At 39.9% G+C, this 24757-nt stretch overlaps 1 protein-coding gene across 5 annotated transcripts in view; it reads right to left on the bottom strand.

Moving 5' to 3' along the window:
• Positions 1–24757, bottom strand: part of EPHA4 (EPH receptor A4) — a 217328-nt gene that overhangs the window by 46336 nt on the left and 146235 nt on the right. For all 5 annotated transcript variants that reach the window (XR_006102924.1, XR_006102926.1, XR_006102925.1 and 2 more), the window contains exons 6-11: positions 16791–16915; positions 15486–15645; positions 12152–12263; positions 4419–4477; positions 2473–2586; positions 1414–1599 (exon numbers count right to left, since the gene is read on the bottom strand). Coding sequence is in view for 2 of the 5 variants with exons in the window: in XM_042458022.1 (XP_042313956.1) it covers positions 1414–1599; positions 2473–2586; positions 4419–4477; positions 12152–12263; positions 15486–15645; positions 16791–16915 (756 nt within the window). In the remaining 3 variants the exon portion in view is untranslated. The remainder of the gene's footprint in view (positions 1–1413; positions 1600–2472; positions 2587–4418; positions 4478–12151; positions 12264–15485; positions 15646–16790; positions 16916–24757) is intronic.

Raw genomic sequence — 24757 nt, forward strand, 5'->3', positions numbered from 1 at the left:
GTCCAGAGCGGCAGCCGCTGAGGCCCCGATTCACCGCTTTTCAGGCTGCGGGGAAGCGGCAAAAGGCCCCTTCCCCACAGCCTGGAAAGGGGTGTCCTTGGGGCTTCAAGCCCCAAGGACACCCCGCGGCGGCGGGGAGGAGGAGAAAGGGGCCGCTTGACCCCTTTCTCCTTTGGTCTGCTAGGCGCAGCCGTGTGAAGGCTGCGCCCAGCGGACCAAACCAGCAGTTGTGATGTCCTCATGGCAGCGGCCGTGTGGAACGGCCGCCGCCATTTTGTGTGCACAGAGCGCGCACTAAGGTTAGGGGGGAGCGGAAGCTCTGCACGTACTTTCTGGCCCGTATGTAACAGGCCTATGTGACTAAAATAGGACTTAAAAGAACTACAGTAGATAACTGGAACTGGCAACTTTCAAGATTAACTGGAAACACTGATAAACTGTAGCTATAAATTTAATGGTTTGGACAAACCAAGCCATCCAGTAAGACCTTCATTTCTAATAAAATAAAACACAACCTGAAAACTAAATAACTATTCTCTTTCCAACAATACTGGCCTGATTGCATTTTACAGCTATACCCAGTGATCTATCTGAAGCAGGGCCATGTCAAACAGGATCTCTACAGCATACATTTCCTCAGGCTGATACAAACCTGGCAGGCCGATACAAACTTCACAGGTGCATATCAGTTCAAGCCTGAAAATCTTGACTGTGAGGTTTCACTCTGTTCTTAGTGAGACCACAGTTGACTTGCACAGTGAATGCTAATAGCATCTGTGGGGTGGTGGAGGAGAGTGGAACATACTTGACCAGGTGTTGCTCAAAATGGAAATAAACACATAAAGAAATCAGAAAGTACATACAAAGTAAGTCTCCAAGGAAGAATGAGAATTGTTTTCTTTTGAAAGGTTTGCCTTCTCTGCATTTGTGTCTAAAGGTTTGAAGCATACGATACTGCAAGTTTACTGTCCTGTAACTCTTATAAAACTCTATATCAATTTTGATTACTACCTGCTTCCCTCAACCCTATAAAATCTCACTTTGATATTAAAAGATGATTTCGAAAATGCCTTCTTGGTATAGCAATAAAAAGACATAGGAAGGGGGCAAAACCCCTTCAAACCCAAGCATCCTTCCTCAAAAACCTTGTAGTGTTATGTTTCCTTGTAAAATTATGCACGGATTGCTTGGAGATAGGGTATCATTGTGACAATAAAACCATTTATAGCTGACAAGATTAATGACTCCTCCTGCACTGATTTCCTCCTATTAGCTAACAGTGGATCTATCCCATCTGTCATTTCACAGAAAGACAGGAGAAAGCCCTGTACAGATTGAATTTCATAGTGAGTTTGAAATTGTTCTGGTTAAAGACATGGTAACACATGGTGTAATAGATCATGGCCTACTTACATTTTGTAACAACCCCTTCCAAGTGGATGATGTTGGGGTGGTCAAACTGTCCCATGATGCTGGCTTCACTCAAGAAGTCCCTTCTCTGTTTGTCTGTGTATCCAGCTTTCAGAGTTTTGATAGCAACACAGATCTCCCTCTTTCCTGGAACCTTGAGACGGCCACTGCAAACTTCACCAAATTCACCTGTAGAGAAGGGCAAAAACCATGACGGGACACCCATGAGCGGATCTGTTAATGCACAATAAACACTGTACAATTTTTGTATGATTTTCATTCCAAAAAAATCTGCCTTTGTTGATTTTGGCCTGGTACAGACTGGCACAAGCTGCCAGCCTGTGGGTGGAGTCATGGCAGAGTGTCTGTACGCTGGACGCTGTGAGTCCGCCCCCTCGCACCATGACATGGCATACCATTCTAGATGGTGCACAGCATTGTGGCATGACCCTGGTGCTGCATCTAGATGATGCAGTGCCAAAAGGGCCTCAAAAAGCTGCACCACCATGGCTGTGACGCCCTTTAGCGGGCGCAAAAAGGAGCTGCATTTTGCGGCTCCTTTTTCTGCCCTCCAGACGCCGGATCAGGGCCGCAGCATGCAGTGGTCACAGCCCCGATCTTGCCAGTAAAGGGGTGGCTGCATGCCGCCCCTTAGGGGCTGTTTGTACAGCCATTTATTAACATTGGAGAAGATTTGTGTTCACTTATGACAAGGTTCAGCCTGGGCTATGATATATGTGTTCTAGTTTCTGGTTTTTGGATTCATATTTTTGTCTTGTTTTGTTTACTATTTTACTTCTTTGGTAAAATACAATAAATTACCAATAAAAGCAAAATAACCCCAAAGTGATCTCATACAACTAAATTCATGTCCCACAGCTTTATTCAAATACATTTGTAAAGCCAACCTGAAAATATCTGACCAAAAAAAAGTGGAAAAGAAATCAGCTCAAAAAAAGTTTCATAAAAATAATTAAGTAATTGCAGGACATTATAATCCTAATAAGCCTTCCATCATTATAAAACCATATTTTGGCTAATATTATGCTGTCTTTAGCTTACCAACACCAATGACTTTTTCAATCTTTATGCAAGAAGCATCAATTTCTTTGGCAAATTCCCGCACAGCTTGGTTGGGGTCTTCATAAGTGAAGGGATCTACATATGTCCTAACACCTGCAATTCAATTATATCTTGTCAAAAATAATGCTTTACATGCATCAGCCAAAAAAATAAAGGGGCATTGACACATGTCTGCAGAGGGTGCGTGAAGGATGAATGAAGAAAAATATGCATTTGAAAAGGTTCAATGATGTAGTTTTATTAAGGGGAAGAGTATCTTTCTTTCTTTGCACATATTCAAATAAGTAATCAGTTTTTGCCCTGGGAATAAATATCACTGATAGATGAAATATATTAAAGGCAAGTCCTATAACAAATAAAATTGCTTTTAGAGGAAGGGCTAGTTCTTGAGTTTTATTACACGGCTTGTGTTCTTAGCAGGTTACATTAGAAACAACAATGCATAGGCACGTCTCATATTACATTTCTTTTCTAATCTCTCTGCCCATATGGAAGCAACCTCAATAGGGAAATGTCCAGAAAGTATGACTGCAGAAATTCTGTATGCAAAGAAATAAATAATAGGAGGAATAGGAATACTCTTTGGAGGATGGATGGAAAGAAAGAAAGAAAGAAAGAAAGAAAGAAAGAAAAACATACTTCACCCCTAAACAATGATCCCCAAACAAAATCATATATATCCCTCCTCGAGTCTGTTCAAAAAATGTTTTCAGAGGATGAAATGTCAGTGTTCCAGAAGGAACAAGTTTTTTACACATTAACCTGTGTAAATAGTGAAATGACAATGACAACTGAACAAGTTAACGACATGATAGTTTTTCCACATGTATATCCAGCAACAACACACCATTCAGCACAACACTCTGAGAGGGAATACTATACATGCACATAAGTTGAGAGAGACACATAGTCAGGCATCAGATTTCTATGTGGACAGGCACTTTTCAATCAGCTTTCTATTCTATGCTTGTCTATTCAGGAATAAGTTCCAAGCTGAGTCCAATGAGGCTTACATACAAGCAGATGGGTATAGTGTTGAAGTGATTTTGTAACCTAAAATCTTGAAAGTTTGGCTTACAGAGCTATCATGGAATAGATGTCTGGGAAATGGAGCATAGGCCCTACACTTTGAAACCTCCTCCCTAGGGATGCTAAAATTGTGTCCTCCTTACATTACAATTCTTCCAGCAGCAGGCAAAGACTTTTAGCAAAAGGCTGCAGGACTTGCAAATTACAGTGTATTGTGTAATTTTAAAAAATACTTTTAAAGCATATGTTTTTAATACGGTTATATAGACTGAGTATTCCTTGTCCAAAATGAATGGGACCAGAAGTGTTTCAGATTTCAGATTTTTTCAGAATTTGGAATAAATACATAATGAGATATCTTAGAGATGGAACCCAAATTCATCTCCTTATTGACATAAGACAAGTTTCAGTATTGGAGATTTCTACCATCAACTGAAGGCTTATGTACCTATCTAGGCATTGTTCTGTTTGTTTTTGTAATTGTCACCTTTATCAATTATCCCTGTTTTTACTATTTTTATTTTTATTTTTTTAACTACTAGAGTGTGTTTTAAGCAATAGAGCATTCCACAAGTGAAGACGTTTTCTCCTGTTTCCTAGATCTATGCAAGAATTATGTTACCAATACACAGTTAGGTGCTTCTTTTTCAAGAAGGTACATATGTGTGATAAATGTAATTACAAAAAAATAAAAAAATAAAAATAAAAATGAATCATCCACAGTGTCACATGCAAAGGGAACGAATGTTCAGACTTGGAGAGAAAAAAATTTACAAACTAAAATATATATATATGAATGATCACTATTTTGGAAACATCTTCTTTCCCTCCAAGAACACACTGAAAGGACATGCTTTGTGAACCAGATCAACAAAGCAAGCATCACTGCCTTTTACCTTGATTCAAATGTTTTTCCTCATCTGCTTCTTGCTTTGCCTTACTGTACTTGCTCCGTCTATTGGAATGAAAAAGAGCATTACAAATCAAAACAAATGCCTTACATAATGGTGAACTGCAAGTCTTCTAGACCTGCCAACATTTGAATTAGTAGACCTGCCAAAACATGTTTTCTCTGCTGCTACAGTCAATGACCTAACCTAAACCTACCTGAAGCACAAGGAGTTGCCACGTTACTTGGACTGCATTATATTTTGTGATCAAGGAAAACAACTTTGTACATTTGGAAAAAAGCTGCTTTTTTGTTTATGCATCAAAATGGAAGCATGTGTGCATCAAATTTGGAAAGATTAATTGAGATTTGTGTAAAAGCTGCACATGTGTGTGGCAATGATGGTATTTATATGTGTAGTCATCAGTTATGCAAGTGAAATCTAGTTGATATTTAAATATAAATTACACACATATACCTGATCAAGCAATTTCCACTCTACACATGTGCATATAAATAACATATTATTCTACAAATGCATATTAAGACTATTCATATTCTTACAACACATTATAGACATATTATTTATAACTTTAATTTCCAAAGAAGGGTTTTAATGAACTGTAGCAGTGTAGATCTAAAAAGAATCTAATAAAAGAAAAGTCTTTGTTAAGGAAAATACTTTCACATGGTTAAAAGCAACTCCAAACTTGAGTTGTTCCCAGCATCTATATAAGTTCTCAGGTTCTTCAAGTTTAGTTTGGCCCACAAGGGGGACATACACAAAGGACAAATATTGTTAACAACTCAAAATTTCCCTCTTTATTTTTTTTTAACACCCCCCCCCCATGAATTCATAAGTTCTTTGTTTTTTCTTCCTTCTTTCACTGCCAGAACTAGAATGTTCATGGCCATCATAGACAAATTTTGGGATCTGTATGGATGACAAACCACCACTGAGTATTTCTTGCCTAAGAAAACTCTGTATATGAAACTGATGAAGTCACTGTGACAGGAGACTTAAAGGCACAGAAATACAGGCATGCTCTCTTTCATATTCCTTCTTTATCCTTTATTCCAGTTTAAGCACATTTAATGACCCCCCCCAAGAATATGTAAGATTTTTAACCTTATACATAAGAGGATTTTTCCCCTTATATATACTTGACATAAAATATTGTGATGTTGAAATATGAACATCAACACAGAATAGAAATTACTTGTGCTCCCATGAATATTGCCTATACCATATAATTCCAGCTGTTAGATAAGCACATAATAAACTATATAACAGCCTTTTCCAACATGGCAGCCCTTAAGTGTTTTGGACTATAGCTGTCTACCATTGACCATGTTGGATTGGGTTTATGGAAGCTGTAGTCCAAGCATCTGAAGGGCAAACTGAATTCATATTAAAGTACAGCATAGAAATCTCTCTCTCTCTCTCTCTCTCTCTTGTTAAGTATTTAAGAACAATAACACAGTTCATAAGCTGTTCTTTCTAGAGCAAAGATTGGACACTTCTGCCCCTCCAAATATCGTTGGATCCCAAATTCACATCATCCCTGACCATTGCCCATTTTGGTTAGGCTGATAAGAGTTGGAGTCCAAAGAGTGGGGCTGCCCTCTATAAATTTCACCAAAATGACCATGAGCTAAATGGGTAACATATTCCATCAAATTCAACTCACACACTTCCAGTCATTAGATTTTATGTACCATCTTTCTACATATAAACAGAGAAAATTACATTGAAAAATCCTGTTTTATTTTGTTTAAACATAAAAGCACTGCATGGGGAAAGGTTCCACATGAAGAAGCTAAAAAGGAAGACAAGGACACTTTTTGGTTCTTCTAATTACAGCTTATTAGCTTTTAATAAAGGCTTCCCAACCTACTATTTGCTTCAGTTCCACCTTGGTCACCCTGTTGAGTTTTTGCTTTGGATGGGAGACTGCTGGGGCCTATTGTCTAGAAAAGATACTCCCCTCTTTTGCTTCCCACCCAACTGCTCATTACTGCACTATTGGGAGGGCAGGGGAAGTTCTCAGGATGCCTGAGGAATGCTAGGCATAAGCTGATATGCACAAACAGCTCACCTGAATGACAAAAAGAAACCTTTGTCACAGTGCTCAACCCCATAATTACAAGGATTTGGGTGACAGTGATTAAATGGGAGGCGGGATTCAGGAAGGGAATGCAGGCACTGTGAAAAACTACAGAGGTCAGAGATCAAGGCAAATCTACAGGTGGGACTTCAAGATAAAGGAGAGGTGGGTCTTAAAATTTGACAGGCAGGCAGCTCATAGAACAAAATGGGAGCCAAGTGGTATTAGCGGGTATTGTAGTGAAACAGCATGGGACTACATGCTTTTCACCTTCCCAATGCAGCAAAGTTGGCAACTTCAGCCTTCATAAACCACAGTGGGGAAAACAAAGGCAGTTAAAAGCTTAAAAGAGCTTCTTGAATAACGTGTTGGAGCAGACACAGAAGAGGCTGTAAGGCTGCCAAAACCCATCACTACAGGGATCTCAGTGGAACTCTAGTCACTTAATTCTACATAGTTTGATTTATACAGTCTATGATGATAATAAAAATAGCTTTTAGAGAAACATCATCTAATTAGACACAAAAACAAATGAAGCAACCCACTGTATCATCCAGTGCCCTTCTTCAAAACACTCTGCAGTAACTTTTCAATCTTTCACTTTTATTTATTTATGGAAAGTATTTATGTTGCACCCTACCACTGTAAAAACACTGGGGCAGCTTACAGCAAGTTGAAAGCAATAAATGTACACCATAAAATATCAAATGCACAGCATAGCATGTAGCTGCAGAGTCAGGTTCCCTAAAGATCTGTCTAGTTAACCAACTGGTAGGGGCCACCTGTACAAACCCCAATGCTACCAGATATTTGCTTTTACACCTCAGTAAGATGAAACTCAGCAGATAATCAGTTGAGCTCAGTGTGAAATGTCTTGGATCCATGTGAAAGCACTGCTCAAAGGCGCCAAACCTGAGGGAGCTGCTATGGAACATGCTATCAATTATCTTTACTAATTTAATTAGTTTCTGCTAACACTGACATGAATTACATCCAGGTAATTTTCACAGTAGATCCTGTAATGGAGCAAGAGTGGACAACTGCAGTGGAGACAGGTCATAATTCTGCCTTTGAAATCAACCCCCAACTGCCATCAATAAGAACAAAAACACAAATGTGATCAGAAATCAAACATCAAAGAGAAGCCTTGAAACCTCTTTAAAAGGTGAATTGCCATTCCAGGGCCTCTTTTACACTGCACAGTAACAGCACTATGATTCCACATTCACTGAAAAAAAATCCTATGGAATCCTGGAGTTAGAATTTGATGAGGCATTAGGATTCTGACTGAGAATTATAAGTACATGTACGAGTGTGTTCAAGTTGCCTTTTGGTCAACTTATGATGACCCTGTGAATTTCATAGGGTTTTCTTAGGCAAGGAACACTCAGAGGTGGTTTGGGCCTTAGGCAAGTCACACACTCTCAGCCTCAGAGGATGACAATGGCAAATCCCTCTAAAGAAATTGCCAAGAAAATCTGTGATAGGTTTGCTTTAGGGTCACCATGATTTGAAAATGACTTGAAGGCAAACAACAATAGCAGACTGCATATAACAGTATTTCATAGGATGCTGCCTGGACAACTGAAGTGAAATCATGGTGCTATGATTGTTTAGTGTGAAAAATCATCTGAAAAGGAAATTCAGCATTTGTGGGGCTGAAAAGTGGATGGTCTCTAGAAAATGTGGAAGAGCTGTGGCCTGCAAAACCAGCAAGGGACTTTGCCTCAGATGCTGCTGCCGAATAACCACAGGAGACCGTGTTGGAGGAAAGGCCACAACTTTATTAAGCAAACCATTGGTAGGGTTGGCACAAAGCATGAGGTCAGGATCTGCGAAATCAAACAACCCCACGTTTGTCTGATTAACCACAACCTGGCAACCACCAGGCATTGGGATGACCTAGGGGCTAATGAACACCGTATGACCGCATCTCTGCCATGCGTTCACATATTCGCTAAGCCCCTAGTCACCGGGAGGCGCTCTCGCGTTATGGCCCCCGCAATGGCCATACGCCTGCCCTATTCGCCCCCGGGTCCCGACTTACTCCCAAACCAGAGCTCCGTAGCCCTGGTACCACACCGTGCAGATCCTGGCCTATGCTGCCGCCCCAAAGTTGTGACAAAAAACCCAAACCCAAGCGGTGGGTGGGAGAAGGCTCAGCTCCTCCTCCCTTCCTGCTTGGCTCCTAACCATCTGGAGCCAAGCGCCGACTGAGGGCCGGGGCTGTCAGCACGGCCTATATAGGCCTAAGCCCCGCCCTTAGTACCACCTGACCAGGAGACTCCTCCTCCAGGGCAGCTGAACCAATCATCTGCCCTGGAGGACCGGAACTCCTGATCACCGAGCCCAGCTCCCAGAGCGTTGCGGGGCGGAAGGGCCTCCCTTTTGCCCCGCGCACCAATAGGGAGCTGGGGCAAGCCCCAGAGCTCTGGCGCTTGTAGTCGTTCGCTGCGTCTAGCGGCAAAGCGGTCAGCCCGCCGAGTTGGGCAACTGCTTTCTTTTTTTATTTCTATTCTGCTTTTTGACAAGCATTCAAAGCGGCATACAACAAGCTAAAATACATCCATATATACATAACTCCCTACTACTGGCTGATCTCAGAGATCTGTCAACAGAAGGATCTGCTGGAATGACTGCTCTGCTGGATAAAGTAACTGACAGTAGAACCAAAAGGGACAGATAATGGGTGAGTGAATGGGAGCTTGCTAGATATAAACCCTCCTCCAAACCAAAAACATGAGCAAAATGTTGGCACAGTGCTAGGCCAGGGAATGAGTATCCTACATAATTCTAAACACTTCTGGTCCATGAGAGATTTGGATTCAAAACAGCTTCAACTGACCTAGTGTCATCTTAGCTGGCCCTCTGATATCTTGGTGAGGTAGAACTGCACTCTGAATTATGACACAACATGTGTGTCAATATGTGTGTAAATTCTATGACTCAGTGGGTCTACTGTGGTTGGGGCTATCAATAAAGTTTAGCCAAAACTTAGGCTATGGAAAGAGAAGGTTGATAGGGTTTGGGAGCCAGATAGCTTCAGCTGGCCAATTTTGGCTCATCAGGACTTTGGCCATCTTCACCAGTCAGGACTGGATTCTTATTCAGTTGTAAATCCCTTTAAATGCAAATTTAACTGAAAGTAAAAAATTCATAGTACTGAGTTGTCAAAACATCAATATGATTTCCACCTTTCTCAAGAAAATAAGACTTTATTTATTATTGTGTGAAGCATGTAAGCAAAACTGAAAACATGATGTATGTTCTGTGTACAGAAAAAATCCAAAAATGGAACCCAACTACATTTATTTGCATGCAGAGTGCTTAGCAAATCTTTGATTCAGCTCTGAAATAGAATTTGGATGTCTTCATGGTGACACCTGGCACAGATTTAAACAGACTGTGGAATACAACTGAAATCACAAGAGCATTCAGCATGGCATTGTTGTGAGATATTTGCTTGACTTCAGAAGATTTGTCTACTATTTCTAAATTCCCTGATGTCAGATCTACATCTTTCAGCATTAGACATATATCCTTCAAACAACTTTCTACTGGTTTTATTTTAACCAGTTCTACAAGCTACTGGACAAAGCACCTATTCTTACTAGGAACCATGCCTCTTTAGCTGTTTTGCTGTCCAGTCTGAACCCCTTTTAAGCAAGCATTTTAAGCCAAAAGAAGTGTTGGCAGCAGGCACATCAGCTCCAGTAAGCCTGTCAGGTAGCTGGTTCCCAGTAGCCTTCTCTTTGACAGCTTTATGGCCGATACTAAAGAGAATCAATAGGAGGGCAAGGGGTTGACATTTCAGTTTCTAAAAAAATGATCCACTGAGGACCAATCACCAGGCACTGTTTGTCTGCCTGGGGAGGTGACATTTTTTTAAAAACAAAACAAATAAACAGTAATAAAAATAAATAAAGTAGAAATAAGGAGGCAAGGCAGGAGTAATCTCAGAGCAACTCGACAGGCAGAGTTTTCCTGGATGGACATTCATAATTAGAAATACAATGTATTCTAGTATCAATTCTGCCCTAAATAATAAAGTGATCAATAAAAGCAGAAGGGAATTTAAGTCATCAGGCTCAGTGATGTTTTCTGTTGCAGTGGCTTTTAATAAACCTATTCCTCTCCATTATGTTTTTATATGTTCTTTTCTTTTTGTCAGCATGGAGGCTAGTGAACCAGTTGAACACCCACTGAAATCCATTACAGTGAATGACTACTTATCAGATATTATAACCGCATGGATTTAACTGTTTTTCCTCTTTTTTCTTCAAGGAGAAAACGATTTGAAATAAGGAGAAGAAACATGATCTTATTTATATATAAGAATTAAAAACTGCTGGATCAGACCATCTACTCTGCTATCTTGTTTGCAAGTGATAAGCAAGAAATTCTGGGAAACCCAAAAGTGGGTCACAATAGCAATAAGCCTTCCCCACTGTTTTTGTCCCAGTAATGGATATTCAGAGATACATGGAGGTTGCATAGGTCTACAAAAGGAGCCTCTGAACATGGAGGCTTTACATTCTGTGGATAATAGTTTCAGATTAGAGTTTGGAGAAAGGTGTTTTGGGTGACAGTTCCCATAATCCAGCAGCTGTCATGGACACTTTGTCTTTTCCCCTGTACCTTCTTCTCTCCCTATTTGCATGCAAGTAGCCCACAGGCTCCATGTAGCCTATGGGTTGTGGCCTCCCCACCCTTGCCCAATCAGGACACAGAAGGTTTATGCCTGCTTTTGACCTGTTTCTTGATTGGCAAAAGTGAAGAAAAAAAAACCTCATTTGCTTCTTCTCCTTTACACTGGATTTTGAATCTCTAATAAAGTGCTAGCTGTCAGTTTGGGAGTGTTCAAAACCCCAACTATGTTCTGTTTATCTAACCTTTTCTTTGTTCCACTCTAAGAACTGTGTGGTCTTATAACTCTCCTTTTTCTTTGATCTGCCTCCCTGTACCCACCTCAAGCACAGATAGGCAAACACTGTCGGGCAAATTACTAAAACAAAGCAAAACTCATTTACAGTTTTGTAAGCTTGAATAATAGCTTTCTTGTCCTGGTGAGGTCCATGATAAAATAATTAGCGAGTCCCTAGTATAACCTGGCTGGCACATACACAACGGTGTTTGTATATGCTTTCTTTTATGTTCCCTCAACTACTGAGAACGCCAAATGTAGGAGTGATCGGAAAATCAAGACAGCACCTCTTTCTCTTGTATCAGTTCAGATACAATTCATTTACAGTCCACTTCATTAAAAAAAAAAAAAAAACTGGTCTGGCACTCTTAAGCCCAGAATGATACATTCATTAAAACTCGACATCAAATTACAGTCTCCCTTCAGATCTCATGTTTTTGGCGTGCATCTTAAAACCTCCCACCACCCCATCACTAGAATTGGTTTTGCATTTGAAGGGCAAATAACTCTAAAACTATTACCATTACATTACATGCTGCTGTGGTAGTGCTGTTGAGAAGATCAAAGCAACACAAGAGAGAGCTTGTGATGCAAATGTACTGTTTATGATGCTAATCAAAGAATTTAGCTTTGTTTGGGGGAGACAAAAAAAAGCTTCCTTTTAAAAGAAGAGTGGGGTGGGGGGAAAGGGGGAGCTTAAATTCTTACCTCCTGCTGATGACAAAGGCAGCAATGAGAATGACCACAAGGACAACACTGCCAGCCACGGAGACCAGAAGGACTGTGGGGTTGGTCCCTTCGCCAATGATGGGAGATGGGACTAGGAAGAGAAAATATATCTGTTAGGCTACAAGCAAGAGCAACACCAAATCACAAAAGGGAGCACTCACTTCTGCAGTTAAAGTAGAAAGTGGAGTTCATGTCATTGCTCAAAGCCACTCTTGGGCCTTTTCATTAGAAATCCATTTGTCATAATTTTCCAGGAGGGTCTTAATTAGTAAAGGCATTAAGCTCAATAATGGTTTTGGGGAAGAACTCATTGAGAATAAGGACTCCCTTCTTCCTTTCCTTCACGTTTACTCTGAAGAGTATAATGGCTGATTTAGTACCCACTGAGCTGCTTCCCATTTTATTGGATTTAAAATGGACCATATGCTCATTCCTTGACTATGAGCAAGGAGGAGACTCAAACAGAACAAGATGTTTTCTGATGTCTTCATCAGGGTAGTGCACTTCACATTTTCACATGCCCTGCCTGAGGGATGTTAGTACTGAAAAGCACAACCTGAACTGATTAACATTTCTTTGTGCAATGGAAATTAAATACTCCCTTCTTTCTTGCTATCTCAAGAAGCAATCATACTTTTTGCATTTGTCCAGTATTAGCACAGGCACACATGTAACAACAGTGTATACAAATAAATGTTTTATTTCTCAATCAAGAACAGAAGATCATCTGGGTGTAAAACAAGCCACGACTTTATTGAATGACAGTTCTAGAGAACCTGATTCCTGTTGAGTTCATCTGCAACAGGAAAGAAGTGAACATGCTGGATCTGCCACAAATCTACTGGACCATACAGCACACTATTGTCTATTCTGATAGACAATAGTTCTCCAGGGACTCTGGCTTTCTAGGAATGATGGGGGTGGGTCTTTCATTATGCTATGAAGTGACCAATGCAATTGTTTGGTAGTTTTGTGAAGAAGGAGACTTTAGTTCTCAAAACTGCCCATAAACACACTGACTGTGATGCAGGCTTCCCCAGAAGTCTCTTACTTGCTACAGACCTTTGCCAATGCTTTAAGTCAGGGTGGCCCTAAACATTTTTCTGCCTAAAGTGCTACAATAAGTGTAATCGAGTATAATCAAGAATAAATAGAAAATTGTAGACGAGAGTACTCTCATCCCATTCAATGTACCAAAGCAAACTGGACTGATAGTAATGATTATTTTTCATTCTAGCTGATAAGAGCATTACATAAGGGTAGCAGGACAGCTTGGGGCATAAGGTAAGTTTTCAGTAAACACAGCTCTGTTTTCATCACCTTGTTACTGCTTCTCACCTTCAGATCTTCCACCTTACTGCATCTACATGGGCCAAATAAAACACACACACACACTATCCTCTCAGCAGAGTGTCTAGAGAATGCATGAACCAAACCCTGGTTCTGGAGTGAACAGGCTAGATGACAACACCAGGCAGCTGTTTACAATGTTTTGTTTCACAGCCTCTTTCATGGTGAGTCACTCACTCTGGATTCAGAACAAGGAGCCCAGCCACATGATCAATACTGGGCACCTTGTTCTGATTCAGAAAGAGTGAGAGGTATCACCACTGTGTTGCATGGCACAGCTGGACACATGTGCAAACAACTGCTTGGCATTGCAAGGGGAGTGTCAGGTAATGGGAAGATGTCAGGGCAGCTCCAAGGCCAGAATACTCCTGGCTTCCCCCATGCAGACATTGTTATATTCTTGTGACTGGATCAGCCTTAATTTCCTGTTTTGTAGCATTAACAAAAGAATCAGCCACCAGGATTAAGCAGCTAGGAGAAAGATAAAAAGTGCCACACTACTTGATCAACATTTTTACCCAGTTCTTTCAATCTACAGCCAATAAAATCATCAGTTTACAGAATAACAAGATTAAATCACAAAAGGTGAAACTATACCCTGTTATGCTCATCAATGGCACAATTAGGGAAGGTATGGGATAACTGAGCCTCTTCCTGAGTTCCTCTACTTTTACAGTATTTGGGATGCTGCTGCACGGATGCATCCTGGGTCGAAGCCTCACCCAGCAGGCCAGTGAGGAAACTCCTCGACTTCAAAAAAAGTCCTGGCTGAGTGAGGCTTTGACCTGGGATGCATCTGGGCGGTGGCATACCACCTAGATCAGTAGTGATTTAGGTATGGTAACATCCAGGGGCATCCCAGATCCAGAACTAAAGCCAGAAGAATTAAGATGGCTTATTTGCCCAAGTGATAAGCTCCCAACTTTAGCACTTTTTCCTTTGACTTTCTTTAGCAAGTGTTCCACGTCTTCGTTGTTTTCTGCCAGTAGTACAATATCGTCTGCATATCTGAGTCTAAGCCTACTCTGTGTATGATATTTTTTGCATACATGTTGGGAATGAGAACCATTCTGTTTCTCCATATTCAGTTCTGACAGCAGCCTCTTGCCCTGAGTACAGGTTATGCAACAAAACAATCAGGTGAAGTGGCATGCCCATTCCTTTAAGAGCAAGCCATAGCTTTTCATGATCTATGCAGTTGAATGTTTTGCTATAGTCAGTAAAGCACATGTTGGTATTCTTCTGGAATTCCCTTATGCACTCCATTATCCATCATCTGTTTGCAATGTGATCACTAGGGCCTCTTCCTTTCCTGAAACCTGCTTCCACATTAGTCCACCTTTATCAAAATTCATGACTTCAATATTAAGGCAGTGTGTTGTTATTTTTTCTCTTCCCCAAATGTAGTCTTTGTTTGTTGTTGCTGTTGTTGCTTCTTAACTGATGAAGAGATCTCAGTATCTCAAAGATTTTATAAATATTTTAAAAACCTTTTTAGTTGACTTAATAAATTCTTTGTTATATCAAGATTTCTTCATCAGGCTAGAAGCAACAACAGCTGTAACAACAACAGGATAGGTTGGGGGAAGAGGGGCTAAATGCCCCGCTTTAATATTGAAGTCATGGTATCTGCATGATATCCTGAGATGGAATGTGGAAGGAGTGAGCTACAGGCATTCAAACAGGGTTCAGACAGTTGATGTGGCGGCTTTAGCAGGAGTAACCACTAGGAAAGCTGTAAGCAAGAAAGGTAGAAGTTTGAAATCACATTTTTCAAAACAAAAAATCTAATTGTAAATTGAGAACTGTCTCCATATTGGGCAAAAGGCAGATTGACATAATTCCATTAATTTCAATGGTCGTCTTTTAAATGACCAAGCTGAATCCAAACCAAACTTCTCTCAAAATTATGATGTGGGGAGGGGAAACACCTTTTGCATGATCTAAAGTATTTTGTTGTTACCTGTGTTTGTTGTGAACTCAAATGGCCCACTGAAGTCTCCATACCCAGCTGCTGTCCTCGCTCTCACATGGAAGACATATGAAGTTAAAGGATTCAAGCCTTTGATATCTGTGTTTCTGGCTGCAGTTTTCACAATGCGATAGCTGCGCTCATTTTGATCCTAACAGATGGAAAACAAACACCAATAACAAAACAACAACAAACAACAACAACAAAACCATGGAGAATAGATGAACAGGTTGTATGAATTTGGAACTTTGCCCATTGGTGTCTCAATTATGGGGATATTACTAATGAAGATGTAATTTCCAAAAGATGCCTGAAATATTTTCTGTTGCCATATTTAGAAATATGAGAGATCACTACACTTCTATATTTTAATCTTTCTCCATTTCTGGCTAGAAAGGCAGAAAAAAATTACTGGGGAGTAAGTTATATGGTCAAGTATTGATAATTGCTTCAATAATTTAAGAGTGAAATTATTTGGAAAATGTCAGAGACTGAAGTTACAGCCCTCCTCACGAGCAAACTGTTGTATTTTCAATAACCCTTCAATATGTTCCTACCCTTGCATTTTAGAAAATGCCCGTCAATCTTCTTCACCCCACAACTTAATTCTCTATTTTGCTTTTCTCCCTGGAAAATGTGTCAGGGAAAATGTTATAATCTTGTTCCAGTGAAAATCTACATTTGATGTCTGATATTATTAGGAAAACAAACTATATAGAGAGAAGGGGAGGGGGGGAAGAGAAGGAAAAAGTAATTGCTCATTTTGCAGACAACCTTGAGAGGAAATAGCTCTTTCCATAGCTCAGAAGTGGAAGAGGAACAAATTATTTGTAGAAATAATGTCTCCATATAACTTGGAGGAGATGGAGAATGTAATTTTCTTTTTCTTCTTTTCTATTAAAATCTATCAAACCCCCACCATCATTCTGGGTGAAAGCTATCAGCTCATACAGAGCTCATTATTATTACTGTGTTATATACTTCATTATTACACATCTGTCTCCGTAGTAAGGCTAATGTTGCACTACTTCTCTGCTGTATTGATTCTCATTACAAATAGCCCTACTGGAATCAGATAGTTCCTAGGGAGAGAGAAAGAAATGCCACCACTACTACACAGCAAGAAAAGGATGCAATATGTTATTCTGCTGAACAGCTGAAATGTATGAAATGATTATAAAAGCAAAAGAATTTGTTACTAATAATGAGCATTTATGTGATGATAACGGTAAACCAATTTGGCTCTGGCATCAACCATAATGGGAAAAAATGTCATTTGTCCAAGATGAATAATACCTTTTCATAATATTTGACTTCATATTCCAAGATTACTCCATTTGGTCTGTCAGGTTCCAGCCAAGCCAATGCCACACTGTGTCTTGTTATTTCTTTAGCCTGGATCAAAGCAATTTGAGATGGAGCTGCCAAGAAAGAAGAATGGAAAATGTTATAAAGTGGCTGCCAGATGAAGCCCAAGAAATTGAGATTATTGGACTGTTTGTCTTTTGCACAAATGAAATGCAAGGTATTTTGGAAATATTCATTAAATTAGCTCAGCATAGGACCAGCCTTAAGTATGTTGGCATAATAGGACGACTATTAAAATGTTGTCTGCTTGCTAAATTGTAGGCTCTGTGCAGACCAGCCTTAAAGGCCAGCTTGGGGGTGGAGTCAGGGTGTAGCGTCCACATGATGCATGCCCCGACTCCACCCCCAGGGTGGTGTGAGGTTGTGTGCTGCTCCACAAGATGTGTGGCATCATGGTGCTCCTCTGGCACTGCGTCCACAAGATGCAATGCCAAAGGAGCGCCGTAAAGCTGCAGTGCCATGGCTATCACGCCTTGTGCAGGGCTGAAAAAGGAACTGCTTTTTGTGGCTCCTTTTTGCAGCCTGGGAAGGCCAGATCGGGGCCACAGCGTGCGGTTGCTGTGGCCCCGATCTGGCTGTAAAAGAGGCAGCTGGAGGTCACTCCTTTGGGGCTGTCTCCACAGCCCCATAGTTTACAACTATTGGGCCTAAGAACCTTCTCCTCTTTCATCACATTGGTTTGATTGCTTTGTACCCACCCCTCTTATTTTAGCACTTGGTTTTCTGATGAGGCCAATTCTGGCAGGCTACCATAATGAAATAGCTTTTGATGACACCAGAAATATACATTCATTGATCAAGTTTCTTGGTTAATTTGTACAGTAATGAAACTACACAACCATCTATGTCAACGAGGAAGTTATCACTTATATAAAAATTGAGTACAGTGGACCCTTGTTATATGATGGGGTTTGGTTCCAAGATCCCCGTGGATAACAAAATCCATGCATGCTCAAGTTCCATTAAATATAATGACACAGCAAAGTGGTGTCCCTTATAAAAAAATGGAAAATCACAGTTTGATATTTGAAATTTATAATTTTTTGAACATTTTCAAATGGTGTATGCTTGAATCCATGTTTAAAAATCCGTGTATAAGAAAGGCCGACTGTACTGATTATTAGTGCAGCCAATCTCAGAAAGGATGATTTGGATTCCTTGGATTAACCCTCCCAGATAAAGGAAGGTATAAATGAACTTCCCTCATGTTGTCAAGTCAACATAGCAAAAATGAAAGACCTTAAAACAAGAATTACAGTGCTGGACTTTACATCCTAATACAAAGTATACAACAAAAGAGAATCAATTTAAATGCCAGAAACTTTGAAATCTCTGTACATCCTAGAAGTTAAGACTCACAATATAGACCTCTCAACTCCTAAGAAGTATAGCAATTACAATATCTTGCTTGAATCATAGAATCATATGAGATTATCACATGCAGATGGGATAGGGAGCGGATAAGGATGGAATCGCTCCCCATCCTTATCCTGTCCATGACAGTGATCATGCGAAGGCCTTTCATAATGCAGCACTGATCACACGAAGACTTTTCATAATGCAGCACTAATGCAGATGCATTGTCCTGTCATTGAAGCAGCATTGCATTAATGTGAACTCCCGTTAATGCAAAATGCCGGGCAATGCCACTTCAGGGACAGGGCAATGACAGGATCCATGTGACATCATATGAAAGCCTTTCATGTGATTACTGTCACTCATGCTTTCCAGATGGGATAATGTTCTGATAAGCATGATATTGTCTGAAAGTCCTTCCTGCAATGATGCAGGAAGGACAGGACAGGGGCAGGATAATGCCATCCTGTCCCCCATGTGATAATTTCCATAGAGTTGTAAGAGACTTCAAGGGCCATCAAGTCCAATCCCCTGCCATGCAGGAATACACAATCAAAGCACACCTGACAGATGACCAGAAGGAGACTTCACCTCTCTCCAAGGCAGTGTATTTCACTGTTGAACTGATCTTATCATCAGGAAGTTCTTCCTAATATTTAGGTGGAATCTCTTTTCCTGTAGTTTGAATCCATTGCTGCAAATCATAGTCTCTGGAGCAGCAGAAATCAAGCTTGCTCGATCCTGAGCATGACACCCCTTCAAATATGCAAATATAGTATCATGTCACCCCTCAACCTTATCTTTTCCAGGGGAAGCATACCCAGCTTCCTAAGCCAGTCCTCATACGGCTGTCTTCCAGACACCTCTTCTATTGAATATAAACTTGTAATTCTAGATCATAGTCATAGAATAGCGTAATATTAAGCTAAACAAAAGCATTAAACTTTTTTACATGGGATTTACTCCTAAAGGATATCATGCTATATAATGAACTATGGTTCAACACTGTCTGTATAGCCAAAGACTCATCATTACTGGTATATAAAGAGCACAGAGCAACCTCAAGTGAGGTTAGAAAAGAGAGAGTTTTATTGGAAACTTTCAAATACAGCCAAAAATTATAGAAAACTTGATACATGTAACCTATTCCTCCCCCATCCCATTTTCACTGGGGAGGACAATTCCAAAAGACAATAGAGTTTTTGATAATTCACCTAGCAGAACAGGATAATCTACACTCCTTTGGCATAGACATTTTTGAATGCAATATGGACAGCTAAGATAAAACAAACAATGGAATAAATGAGAAATGTCTCAATAGATGCTTCTGATGGTTTCCTGTAGGGCATCATTGGTGCCTGAACTTGAGATGTTTAACAGTTGAGAGGACAATATCGTCTCCCTTTGGATATGACAGTAACAGATTCATAGTCCTGACAGAGGAATGGGCTTTTGGAAGATTTATGATTCAGGCTGGCCAGTCCTTGTTGTTCTCTTACTGTGTGGTCATGTCTCTAGCCAGCTGTTATCAAGTCCTGCCACGACTGACAAGGAGCTGATACAAATGACAGGGGTCTCTGGGGAAGAAAAGGGTTTTTCAAAATTTTTAAAAATCTTATCTGCAAAAGCTGTTCTGTATAGCTAGTGATTAAACAGCTCCCCAAATTGAATATATTCATTCCTTTGTTCCTAATTCCTTACAATAGGCAGGTGTTTCTTTTAAAAAACAGACACATACACCTACAAACAGCCAACAGCTGCCAACAACTGTGAATGATAATCTGTTAAACCCTTTCAAATAAGACGATAATGCAAACAAATATTCCCAAATAAAAAGGAAGAAAACACACCTCAAATTCAAACAAATAAGACAATAATGTTAAAAAAAAACCAACGATCATTGAGGAACATTTTAAACTACTAACTAAAATATTTCAGCCTGCACCCCCCCCCCCCCCAAAAAAATGTATGGGGAAAAATTGGACCTGAAGGCTTAAGAACCATTTGACCATATCAGACAGGCCTCATGGGAAGAAAACTAAGCTACAAGTACCACAAAAGGAACTCTCTGGGACGAACTGAGTCTGTCAGGAAGACTGTTTCCTGATCTACTGCTTGACAGTTTGGCATCTCTGTTAGAAATGACTGTAGAGTTGTGCTCTTCTCTCCTTCAACACATCTGCCCATCTGTCTGTTTTTTTCCTTACCCCCGAGACTCATGTGCCTGAAGACAGACTGACTGACAGAAATTGGGCTGATCCATTCCAAAAGGTTCTATCCAGTTATTTCTAAGAAGTAACAATTACTGGCAACGACAAAAATCTTGGCTTGATAACCCAATGAGATCCTTATATTAAGGACAGACTTCCTTAAGAAAACCTTCTCTTTGCTTTCATGTCAAATAGCATCAAGCTCTGCAAGATAATTTGGGATAAACTACCAAGATTGTTTACAAAAAAGATTAGTGACAGCTTGAGAAGAAAGCCTTATTGCTCAGTTACTTAGTACCTCTTAGAGACCAGCTGGATTATTCCTTCACAGAGTCAGTTTTGATCCCAGCAGTCTCTGAGAGAAAGTTCATTTTTGGTTTTCCCACTATTATCTTCCTTTCACTTGTTCAGTCCCATATTAGAAAGGGGGGAAAGTCATTTCCGTACAGCAGCGACTGACATGACAGTGTATGGCCAGAGTGTTCCCTTCTAATAAAATGGCTGTGCTGGACAGAAAGCACAGTGACCTCAAGAAATTCCATCCATTCTCTCCTCTATACTGTTTCATATGTTACTTTGAACCTCTGGACTGACAAGGAGCTGCATGATGCCACCTCTCTCCTATTGTTCCTCTCTTGCTTCATTCAAATCTTCCTCAAAACCCACCTTTTCCTGGAACTATTGCCATAGTTCCCAAGACTTCGTACATGCTCTCTGGATGTTGTGGATCCCATGCAGCATGGTCAATGAGAAGGAAGTCTGAGAATTGTTCAAAATATTTGGAGAGTGCAAGGTTCTTTATTCCTTACCTAGTGTAATCTTATTCCTGTCCCTGATTTCTCCCCTTCTATTAAATTCACAGAGCACAATATTCAACCAGCCATGCTAGTTCAGGGACTTGTAATCCAAATAAGTAACTTTTTGAAGTCCTCCAAATTTTACATTGCTTGCTCCTCCAGAAGAGGTTCCAGTCTTCTTGTACCTGAACAAAGTTTCATGTACACTGATAGTATTAATATTAGAGATCATAAAAAGAAATAAGAAGAAGAAAAGAATCTCTTTGTGTGTGTGATAGGTAAATGCGTCATTTGAAATTAAGTAAACCCAAGGTTACCTAGATATTTATGAAAGACTGGATTAAACTGCAAGAAAGGCAAGCAATAACACAGAACCCAAAACAAGTCTTTTTTTCTTCTTCTTCTCCTACTATTTTCTCCTGTCATGGCCATGTGAAATGGACGAATGCACCAGCAGTTTAGTGTCTCGAAGAGATGTAAGAAACTTTCTTGCAGTCGCTATTTTGCAGCAATTGCTTTGTGGCTGAGGACAGACATTCTTTCTGAGAGGTAAACATGAAATCTTGACTTCTTTTGTGGCACATGAATGTCATAATAAGTTGCTTGCTTGGGAAGGGGGCTGTACCTTGATAACCCACAAAACTGGGAGAAGTGAAGAAAAGTTAAGAGGTGCTGGCTGACTACCCTTTACTTTTCTACTTAGTGTCCTACCAGGAAAACTAGTCACTGGCCAGGGAAGAGCTTTCTATATATATATACCTTTTATCATCTCTTATGTAGACAAGAATTGGTTCACTGTATATTTACACAGATAATATGTTTCCTAGTGAATTTACTACACTTGGGCATGAAATAAAGGAGAAAGCTGTAACTGTAAAAATGGCTAAATGAAACTTTCAGCAGGTCCAAGCTCAGCAGCTCATCTTTTGTTGTCCCTCTTCAAAAGCCTTGCCCCCTACTGATGTGAACAGAGCAATTTTATTTTATCTACTGCTTCATACCATACCATTAAACACCTACTCCTAGTTTTATTACTGCAGTTCTTTTCTTGTGGCCTACAAACAAAGAGTAGAAGAGCCAAAGCAGTACAAAACTTTCACCAGGAAATATAAGGCAATTTCCTTAATCCAGTAAACACTAACTTATTATAATAGATTTTTGGCACTCAAAAATGCAGCAGGCTTTAGGTGAAAAATGCCATTACTGGTTCAAATTAGAAAATGGTAACAAGACAAAACAAATGATATGGAAAGTCTTAGCAACATGAATGCTTTTATCAAAATAAGAACCCAAAACTACATAAAGTAACCATTTTCTCAAACAAAAATCAAATACAATAAAATAATACTGTATGTTGTATTCCTTTACATCTCTCTTAAAATGTAAACTAAGACAGATAATATAGTGAGGAATTTTTCTGCATGAAAAAATTAAGGGATTTTTCTGATTCCTTAAAATGTTAAATGTTATTTTATTTTTAGAATCTTTTGAACATTAAAAATAAACCTTGAAAAGGTATGGACCCATAAAAACAGTTTCCCCAAGATTCTTCCCTCTTTCATCACCCAAATGCATGTCTGGGAGGGGGTATTTCCATAGCCCTTTAGGGACAATTTTGAGGGACCATGAGGGGCTCTGCTGAAAACCCAGTTGTGCTAGTGTAAGTCCAGCCCTAGAAACTAACTTAAACAAGGATCACATAATACACATACACACACCATAGACACAGCATTTAAATAAAATAAATGAATATTATTATATCACTTTCCTTAAATACTACTTCACCTCCAAGAAAACTATACTTGAAGGATCCAACATGATTTTGTCATCAAAAGTACAGTGGGACCTAGGTATCTGCAGACTTGCCATCCACAGATCTGAGCACCTGTGGACAGCAAGCCTATGTTGTCCCCAATGGTGGCACATGCATGTGGCCACACTGTGTGGCGTGTACATGCAGCCACACCACCATTAACTTCCATTGTTCCCAGTGGTGGCACATGCACCATCACAGGACAACACGGGCTGTCCCTAATAGAGGCATGACCACTTGCTCACATTGGGGACAATGCGGGCTTGAGCATCAGCAGATTTTGGTATCTGCAGAGGGGGGTGGTTCTGGAATTGATTCCCTAAGGGCTGACTGTAAAAGATCTAAAAAGCACTAACTACTGTGATTTAAGAGTGTTACCTTGGGTAAGTGATGCTGAATACCTTTATTATTACTAGTTACTTTCAAAAACAATTTTCAAATAAAATTAGTTTCAAATAAAAAAATATTCAAATAAAAAAAATCACACATCTCCCTCCTCTCCCTCATCATTCAACTATGTCAGTCATGCAGTCCTTCTGTTTTCTCCTCCTGATCCTTTGTACCCCATCTTTCCCCCAGTTCAAGGGTCAGGGGAACAAGGATAAACAATCCTTTTTGAGTGGGGAGAAAATGAATTTGAGATTTTTTTTTTAAAGTATCAAGAAACAATGCTTGTTTTATTCAGTTGGAAGCCACCCTGAGCCTTGAACTGGGGAAAAGGTGGGATACAAAGGATCAGGAGGAGGAGGAAACAAAAGGACTGCATGAATGATGTGGCTGAATGATGAGGAAGAAGTGTAAACATTTTTTATTTGAAGAATTTTTTTATTTCAAACTGGTTTTATTTGGAACATCCAGTGATTATTAGACTTCTATGTTTATTGAGACTATGTCCTTCCACATCTGGAGTCACACAAAAATCTCAGCAGCATCTACATCTACATGGGCAACCAGACTATCTCTGCAGTGGTAAAAAATGTTTAACCCCTTTCTCTCCAACACACCATGTTACAAAGTTACTAGTTTCTTATTATCTTGAATGTATACTGTTCAGGAAATGGAAGAGCCAAACACAGCTGTATTTTAGCCAAATGGAAGGATTAGGCCATCCTTCCAATCTAGCTCTCAGCTGGAATGGAAGCTAAAATGAGCATATGAGGGTGATGTAGAACAATCAAACAGACTTTGTCTCTGCAGACTTAGTAGAGAACGTCCTCCTTCCAATCACTCCCTCACCTTCACTTAGTTGGAATGGACGCTCTCTGGGTCAGAAGTTAATCGGTCTCAGAGGCATGTGAGGATAAAATAGAAGAATTCATATGCACAATGCTTTAAGCTCCTTAAACTAAGGATAGAATACATACATGATATTGGTAATTCATCGTTTCACCTATGCTCTGGATGAGTGTTGCCCTGCAATAATGGGTGTAAATAATAACCACAAATTTTCTCATCCTCAGTGAAGAACACATTGAAAAACTGTTTACTGACACAATATTTTTTTTCCATTTTCAGACATCTTTGGTGAAAAATCCATTTGTGCCTAAATATGTGTGGTTTGCACAGAAAATGTTTCTCTGTAGAGAACAGAATGTTGTTGTTCAGTTCAGCACTGACTTATGATGGCACTGTTCTTGGCAAAATTGATTCAGAGGAGATTTGCCACTGCCTTCCTCTGAGGCTGAGTGTGACTTACCTGAGATCACTCTCTGGTTTCTG

Source organism: Sceloporus undulatus, chromosome 3, assembly GCF_019175285.1.
Source record: "Sceloporus undulatus isolate JIND9_A2432 ecotype Alabama chromosome 3, SceUnd_v1.1, whole genome shotgun sequence".
NCBI lineage: Eukaryota > Metazoa > Chordata > Lepidosauria > Squamata > Phrynosomatidae > Sceloporus > Sceloporus undulatus.